Below are 8,943 nucleotides of genomic sequence, written 5' to 3'. Positions count from 1 at the left end.
ACTTAACGGGGTTAGCGAGATCAGGTTTAATTACAAGTGAAATTGAAACTATTTGACTAAAACTACATATTTAGACAAACCACACTATACTGTAATTTTTTTTTTTTTTCTGCCGACCCTGTCTATCCTTGAAAAAGTCCTAGGAAACAATATGACATCCAATAAAAAAAACCCAACCAAAAACGAAAAATGAGCGTGGCTTGCTTGTTCTCTTCTCTTCGTCCCCAAGGCGCAAAACGAATAATAAAAATAAATACAATTCTTTCTTTCTTTCTTTCTTTCTTTCTGACAGTAGTAGATAGATCGTGTTCCCTCCTTTTCTTTCTTTATTAGTCTCTCTCTCTCTAAAACAAACCTAACCAACTCATCCTTTAGAGAGAGAAACACTGTGTGTGTACATCTATGGCTACTCACCGGCGGCGCCACCGCCACCACACGCACAACCGCTTCCGCTCTCTTGTTCCGGCGATTTCCGCAATCTCCGCTTCGATTCTCGTTCTCTACGGTTTTATATCGCTGCTTGCACCGTCGGTTAATCATCCGCATCACGTGACACGGAGGACGACGACGTCGGTAATCTCAATGTCTCGGTTGCATCGCTAATGCTGTTTAGTGATTGTTAGTTTGTTAGTTAGTTACTGTATGTAATCGGTTAATCGGTTACGTTAGGTTTGAATATGAATAAATAATGTGTTAGGTTTTGGTAATTTGATTTGATTGTTATTGTTATGATGATGATGATGATTTGCAGTTGAATGATAATGTCTTTCGGTTAGGATTTTTTTTTCTGTTAATTTGAAGTTTGGACTGTTGTGGTGGTGGTTTTTGGATCTGATTTTGTCTTATTGTCGAATTTGGATGTTAAGTTGCTTTATGAAAATTGCAGTTGAATGGTAATGTGTTCAGATTTGTTATGATTATTATTATTATGAATTGCAGTTGAATGATAATGGCGTTGTTGATGTTTCTGGTTAGGTTTTTGCTTCCGTTAATGTGCAGTTTGGATTGTTTTGGACTTGTGGTGTGATTTTTTATTTTTGAATCTGGATTGGATCTGGTTTTGTTTTATTGTTTAATTTGGATGTAAATTTGTTATATGAATTGCAGTTGAATGGTAATGTGCTCAGTTTTGTTAATTCGTTTTGATTGTTATTATTATGATGATGATTTGCAGTTGAATGATAATGTCTTCCGGTTAGTTTTTTTTTCTGTTAATTTGAAGTTTGGACTGTTATGGTGTGGCTTTTGGTTTTTGAATCTGGATTGGATCTGATTTTGTCTTATTGTCTAATTTGGATGTTATAATTTCTTTTATGAATTGCAGTTGAATGGTAATGTGTTCAGTTTTTGCTAATTTGTTTTGGTGAAATTTAATATGATGAATTGCAGTTGAATGCCAATGTCGTTGTTGACGATTCGCCTGTTGTTGCGTTGCTGTTCGAAGTTCTGCTTAGTTGTATTTTTCCTTTTTTTTATGTTAATTGGAAGTTTGGATTGTTGTGGTGTGATTTATCATTTTTTGAGTGTGGATTGGATCTGATATTGTCGTGTAGTTTAATTTGGATGCCTTAGGTTGTTACTATCTATTTTCGGTTACCTTAGGTTGAATAATGTGTTCCGGTTAGGTTTTTTTTCCTCCGTTGATTTTGATTTGATTATTACGATTGATTACAGTTGAATTTTAATGTCGTCATTGACGATTCGCTGCTCGAAGTTCTGGTTAGGTTTTTTTTTTCCGTTTATTTTTAGTTTTTGAATCTGGATTGGATCTGATTTTGTCTTATTGTCTAATTTGGATGTACATTTGTTATATGAATTGCGGTTGAATGATAGTGTGTTCAGTTTTGTTAAATTGTTTGATTACAATGATGAATTGCAGTTGAATGATTCACTGTTCAAAGTTCCGGCCAGCTTATGTTTCTTCCGTTAATTGGAAGTTTGGATTGTTGTGTTTGGTTTTTTTCTTCTTTCTATTTTTTTTTAATCTGGATTCAATCTGTTTTTGTTTTTTTGGCTAATTTGGATGTAGTTTTGTTTTATGAACTATAGTTGAATGATAATGAGTTCAGTTTTTTGTTTTGTGAATTGCAGTTGAATGATAATGTTGTTGATGATTAGCCTGTAGTTGCATTGCTGTTTAAAGTTCTGGATAGTTTTTAAATGGAAGTTTGGATTGTTGTGGTGTGACTTTTTCATTTCTGAATATTGATTGAATCTGATTTTGTTTTATTGTCTAATTTGGATGTAAATTTGTGTTATGAATTGCAGTTGAATGATACTGTGTTCAGTTTTGTTAATTTGTTTTGATTATAATAATGAATTGCAGTCGAATGATAATTTCGTTGTTGATGATTCGCCTGCAGTCACGTCGCTGTTCGAAGTTCCAGTTAGGTTTTTTCCCCGTTAATTTGAAGTTTGGATTGTTGTGGTGTGATTTATCATTTCTGAATCTGGATTGGAGCTGATTTTGTATTATTGTTTGATTTTTGGATGTGTTTGTTGTATGATCGGGGAATCTAGATCAGTGGTGGGATGATGAGTGATCGGAGTCTATGGAGTACACGGATGTCAAAGTTCTATTTTGGATGTAGTAATGCTAGCAATAAGTTTCCAAGTAAGACAGAATTACAGATGAGTTCTTCTGGGTTTTTTTTGTCATTTCATGTATTTTTTAGGTTTAATTTTCTTTGATGAATTACAGAAGTGGAATCAGTAACATATCCGAATCGGTACCTGCTGATAGCTACAAGTGGAGGTTTAAACCAGCAACGAACCGGGGTAATTAAGCCCTAATCATTTTGTTAACTTATTTACTTAATTATGTATGATTAGTGATTACTTAATTTTAAATTCACAGATTACAGATGCTGTTGTTGCTGCACGAATTTTGAATGCTACACTTGTTGTTCCAAAGCTGGACCAGAAGTCTTTTTGGAAGGATTCTAGGTTGGTCACAATGAAATGGGCACTGTTGCACATGCAATGTGCATGACTTAAATTTGTAACAAATTTGGCATGCAAGTTTCATATATTTGATAGTATGTTTTCTTGTGCAGTACCTTTTCAGAGATATTTGATGTTGACTGGTTTATATCATATCTATCAAAAGATGTAAGAGTTATAAAAGAGCTTCCACACAAGGGAGGCAAGAGTTTGGTTCCATATAGTATGCGTGTGCCCAGGAAGTGTAACGAGAGATGCTATCAGATTCGTGTATTACCTGTGCTTTTGAAGAAGCATGTAAGTTATATAACCTGCAATTTTGCTTTGTTTATTTTGTAAATCTGCAATGTCTTGCATTGTTTGCACTTTTCAGTTGCCGTAGAGCATGTCTCATGGGATTTGCTGGTCAATTTCTTATTTGCTAGCTTATACCCAATGTGTCTTAAGATCCATCTCCGATGGTTGATAATCTGATATTTTCAGAATAATAAATATCAACCTTCTTAGTTAGTAACCTTTTATAATATGACAATGAACGCATGAGATTATAGTTTTAAGACCAAATGTCCTCAATGGTAAAATTCTTTACGTTTTTTTTCATTTAGTTTTTCATTTGTTAGGGTACAAATATGACATTGTTAAACTAATTTATGCTTTTATTTGTAAGGTTTCTATATTTTATGTTAAACTAATTTATGCTTTTATTTTTTGGCAGGCCGTTCAGTTAAGCAAGTTTGATTACAGACTTTCTAACAAGTTGGATACTGATTTTCAAAAACTTAGGTGTAGGGTTAACTACCATGCATTAAAATTCACTGACCCTATAAATGAAATGGCTCAAACATTGGTCAACCGAATGAGGAAGATGGCAAAGCACTATGTTGCTCTACACCTGAGGTATGCATCTTATGTCGCCCTTCACATGAGCAAACACTATGGTGCCACTATTTTATGTAATCCCTCATTTAGCGGATCTCATAGTATGTTAAGAGGTAGCAATTTTGACCCATTTACTTGTGAATCGGTCAACCCATGTTTATACGTGATTGATGTCATTTGTTGCTTGAAATCTGCATAAAAATGTCAAAACATATAACAATTGAAAGCCAATTACCATTTCTTGTGCTAACTACAGTTTTTCCTGTTTTATAATACAGGTTCGAACCTGATATGCTTGCATTTTCAGGATGCTATTATGGTGGCGGAGAGAAGGAAAGAAGAGAATTGGGTAAAATAAGGAAGAGGTGGAAAACTTTACATGTAAGCATTTGATTCTTAAAGCTTGATTGATTTCATCCATGCCCGAAACTACCCTCGAACTATCTGTGTTGGTCAGGTAACGAGTCAAAAAGTAGATCAAAATGCAGCAAACCTCTCAATTTTTAGGGCAGATCAAACTGGGTTTGTTTGTTTGGGTCTGGTTGACTCGTCAATGCTTTTTTTTTTGTTTAAATGTAGCAAATAGGAAAACAAACCTCCCAATTTTTTGAAGAACTTAGATGAGATTGTAAACACTTTATACTTCGGATAACTTTTAAGTTGTTTGACCTTTTTAGCCTTTATATTATACCTATTTGGCCATTATAACCCAAATTGATCCATTTTCAAGTCAGTCAGTTTGATTTGCCGCCTTTAAATATTACCATTAAGATGTTTAGTTTAAGGTCTATTATCAATAGCAAAACTGCTAATGTGTTTTACGTTTACAGCTTCAAATAAGCCTGTTAACAAATCGAACGTTCAGTGAACCATTCGTGAACTGTGACATAAACAAAAACTTTTGTTCACTTAATTAAATGAACAAGCATGAACACATGTCTCGCTGGTTCAGTTATGTACGTGAATGTTCATTGACTTGCGCTTGTTTATGTCTATTCGTTTACCTTCGTTTCAATATTCATTTATATAAATTTACAATCAATTTGATTTTCATATTTTAAAATCATTAAGTCCAATTTAAAATCAATTTGATATCTTTGTTTACTTTTGAATTTGAATGTAAGGATATGGTATTTTAGACATCAATTTAGATATTCAAATTTACTCTTAGTGGTTTTCATTCATTTATTCCCGTCTGTTTTCATGAATCCTTTGTTTTGAATATAAAGGAACAAACATAAACGAACTTGAACACATTCATATGCTCAACAAAAGAACACGAACAAGAAAAATTTGTTTGTTTAAATGTTTGTGTTTGTTCGTTTGTTCGGTTAAAGTTAAACGAAGGAACACAACCATGTTCATGTTCGTTCGGTTTGTTTATCAGCTTTGATCGCAAAAGTTTAATTAAACTTCAAACACTACCGACTCCCGATAACCATTTTAATATCTTTTAGAGCAGACTTTGAAAGAAACAGGTATAATTAATTTTAAAGGCATAATTACCTTTAAATGGAGTTTGCATTTTAAACCATTTACCTATAGACGGGCTATCTCAAACGGATCAAATCATAAAGTTAACTTAAACAGGAATGGGTTAAGAAGTCAAAAGTGGTTGAATGCCCCAAAAAAGTATTTTCATTATGCTTACGTTCATGTAAATCATTTTAATTTAAAGCTTTATTATTGCAACAAGTTTTGTTTCTTGTTCTCATTAACACAGTAACTAACACAAAAATGGACAAAAAGTGTGTATGGGTTCACCCAGCCCAGCCTGGCCATTTCAACCGAATTTTATTTGACTCGTTACCCAACCCATCACAACCCAACCAGCTTTAAGAAGGCTTGCCCTAACAATTTTCGATACGTTTTACAGAGCCACAATCCCGACAAGGAGAGGAGACAAGGGAGATGCCCACTAACACCAGAAGAAGTTGGTCTAATGCTGAGAGCGCTCGGATACAACAAAGATGCACATATTTATGTAGCTTCTGGTGAAGTATATGGTGGTGATGACACATTAGCACCCTTGAGAGCACTCTTCCCAAACATTCATTCGAAAGACACCATTGCCACAAAAGAAGAGTTGGAACCGTTTTCTGGTTTTTCTTCCCGGATGGCTGCACTTGATTTCATCGTGTGTGATGAGAGTGACGTTTTTGTTACCAATAATAATGGGAATATGGCAAAAATCTTGGCTGGCCGAAGGTATGCTTCCTTTCTTATCAATGCTATTGTTCTAGAGTATGGGAAACTTTGACTTTTGGTCAACATCTGTATATGTATATATATATATGTGTGTATATTTGTATAAGTATCTATAGTATGCATGCATATACCTGCACACAATATGACAAGTTTGACCCGTTACTCGACTCACACATTTTGACTCATAACTTGTATGTTGTTTCTTGATGTTGCAGGAGATATTTTGGACACAAACCAACAATACGCCCGAACGCTAAAAAACTATATCGTCTATTCCTAAGCCGGGAAAACATGACATGGGGCGAGTTCTCTTCAAGAGTCAGAACTCATCAAAGAGGTTTCATGGGTGAGCCAAAAGAGGTAAGACCTGGGCGAGGTGTATTCCATGAAAACCCCGCTTCTTGTATATGTGAAGACACCGAAGCCAAATCAAAACTCGAAACGCTGCCTAGAAAGTTCGGGAAGACTGATGCTGACTCTGATGAAGTCCATGTGGACCAAGACACTGATAACGAGCCAGAGTTATCTGATCAGGATGAAGATGATGATCTTATCGGTTCTCAGTTTCAACATGTGGTTAATGATACGAGTGTTGATGATGATCCTTTGTTGTCTGATTCACCCGAGCTTGAAGAGTTGCTTTCTGACTAGATAAGCATGGGTTTAGTTATGGCGGTTGATCAAGATGTATGTTGACAACTAGAGCCAGTAAGATGGGTGGTTAGGTCACGGGTCAAAATGGGTCCAAGTTGAAACGATTTGTTTCTTTAGTAAGTTTTAGTGCAAACGACCCAACCCGATCTTGGCTCGTGAGTCGTTTTTTGAAGCTTTAGTTTGGCTCGTTTAAGTACGCGAGCCTCGAGCTTGTTTAAGCTTGGCTCGATTCAAGTTATTAACGAGCTGATCTCAAGTAGCTCACGGGCCGACTTGGCTCTTTTACACCCCTAGTTATATTGTTAATTATGATTATGCAAAACTATGTTATTACAGGTCTAGGGGTGTAAACGAGCCAAGGTGGCTACTCGAGATTGGCTCATTTAAAGCTTGAACCGAGTTGAGCTTAAACTATCTCGAGCCTGAGCTCAAGCTTAAATATAAGCTTGTTTAACAAACGAGCTCAAGCCCTTGCTTCACATTCAGCTCGAGCTGGTTTGCGAACCTAAATGAGTCTCTTAAAAAGTAATTTTTAAGTATATAAAAATTATTAAACAGATTATAAACAAACCAAGCCTGAGCCGAGTTTTAGACTGAAAAACTATTCATGAGCCGAGCGAAAGACTAGACAAGCATTGGCTTGGCTCGTTTAAGCCAAGCATAAAAATCATTTTGGGTAATTTTCAACCCGTTTTTAGCTATTTATCTTGTTTCAGTTCATTTGCCTCTTTAGGGATGAACCAAAACCCCGCATCAACCCATTTATAAGTAAATGAGTCATAATTGCAAGCAACTCTATTAACTGACTAACGACAATGCAGGTAGCGGAATGGCGTCAGGGGTACAAGTCCAGAAGAATCTGGTACAAGACTTTTACAGCATGCAAGATCCATTTTCCTTGAAACTGTACAGTGGTTAATGCTGATGTGGGGTTGTACTTATTATACGCGGCACCGTAAGTATTGAAGGATTCCAGTTTTTTTATTATTCCCAATTTTTAAAGGTGGGTGAAAGTGTTTGACTAAAAAACTTGGTAAAAACTTGCAGTTGGTAAATTGGATTTTGTTAAATATATTTTCGTAGTTTTTATTTTTATTTTTATTTAGTGACTTGGAAATGTATTGTAAATGGTCGTTGCTTCTGTTTGTGTTCTTATTTCATTGTAATAAACTATATTTTTTTATATAATATAAAGAAATATAATGAATTATATTTATTAAAAATATATAAAGTCATTTGAAATTTAATAAATTTGAATAAGATATTCTCATCGATGATACCATCAACCTTATCATTTTACACAATGTTAGTACATGAAATGTGACAAGTGCTGGGAGTTGAACCAATGAATAGCGTTGTCTTTGTATAAGATGCATACATATAAAGAATGTGAGATCAAGAGCATGAGCGCATAGATCATAACGAATGTGGCATGTATATGAAAAGAATGAGCAAACAAATATCATGTCTAACGAATGGGGGTTGAATAACTCAACAAATGTGAGATAAAGGCTAACAAATGTGCATACGTCACTACATAGCATATTAACGAATGGGAAGGAATGAGGACAACGAATGAGGCATGATCAAGTTAGCAAATGGGGCTAAGCATGTAACGAATGAGTTGTTAGTATAACAAATGAGCTAATGTCGTATATATAGGTTGAGTTAGTTACAGTTTGTTATAAGTTAGAAGTTACAACGAGCTATTCATTCTTACGAGACACCGTATTATACCGAATCTCTTCCGAAATTTCTAATGAACTTCAACGCGGTATTATTTACATCTAGTGTACATGCTCGGTTGTTTTCGTTCACTGATTAGTACCGAAACGTACCGAAACATTCACCGTGCGTTTTTTGTTTCGTAGATCAATATCGAGTTCATCGATCCTCATCGAGAAAAACACACAAACAGCTCGTGTAAAGCTTCAACTTCATCATTATAAAATGACAAAAAGATTTACACAACTCTTGAACGTAGCTTATTATATTACAATTACAATTACATAACCAACTATTTACATCTACAAACAAAGATGAGGCTGTAAAATTGTACTAGAAATGAGTTACAAATCAAGACTGCTCTAATTTAACAATAACCAGAAGATTATGATGAGATAAGTAGATTCTCCACGAACATGTCCAAGAACACAAGAGCATTTCTACGACAATTTGGGGGTTTTGATGTGAAACGACAATTTGGGGGTTTTGATGTGAGAGAATATTGTATTGACTGATCTGAGCCCAAAAAAATGA

At 35.0% G+C, this 8,943-nt stretch overlaps 1 protein-coding gene across 1 annotated transcript; it reads left to right on the top strand.

Moving 5' to 3' along the window:
- Positions 1 to 393: 393 nt before the first annotated feature.
- On the top strand, positions 394 to 7,667 carry LOC143620851 (O-fucosyltransferase 16-like). Its single transcript, XM_077092446.1, has 11 exons — positions 394 to 573; positions 2,327 to 2,386; positions 2,521 to 2,614; positions 2,702 to 2,778; positions 2,858 to 2,946; positions 3,057 to 3,240; positions 3,659 to 3,840; positions 4,101 to 4,203; positions 5,699 to 6,030; positions 6,246 to 6,717; positions 7,506 to 7,667. The coding sequence occupies exons 1-10, from the start codon at positions 403 to 405 to the stop codon at positions 6,679 to 6,681; spliced, it is 1,728 nt and encodes a 575-aa protein (XP_076948561.1). The 5' UTR covers positions 394 to 402; the 3' UTR covers positions 6,682 to 6,717; positions 7,506 to 7,667.
- Positions 7,668 to 8,943: the final 1,276 nt, after the last annotated feature.

The sequence above is a fragment of the Bidens hawaiensis genome, unplaced genomic scaffold, assembly GCF_021521415.1.
Source record: "Bidens hawaiensis isolate Kalapana, Puna unplaced genomic scaffold, B.hawaiensis_p1.1 tig00002717_1, whole genome shotgun sequence".
In the NCBI taxonomy this organism is placed as follows: Eukaryota; Viridiplantae; Streptophyta; class Magnoliopsida; order Asterales; family Asteraceae; genus Bidens; species Bidens hawaiensis.
This window is presented reverse-complemented; position numbering and strand designations above follow the sequence as displayed.

Excerpts from the sequence above, each read along its gene's own strand:
- LOC143620851 (XM_077092446.1), top strand. The coding sequence starts at position 403 with ATGGCTACTCACCGGCGGCGCCACCGCCACCACACGCACAACCGCTTC. Across the intron at positions 574-2,326 it reads CACGGAGGACGACGACGTCG|TCGAATGATAATTTCGTTGT; the intron begins GTAATCTCAATG and ends AATGAATTGCAG. Across the intron at positions 4,204-5,698 it reads AGAGGTGGAAAACTTTACAT|AGCCACAATCCCGACAAGGA; the intron begins GTAAGCATTTGA and ends TACGTTTTACAG.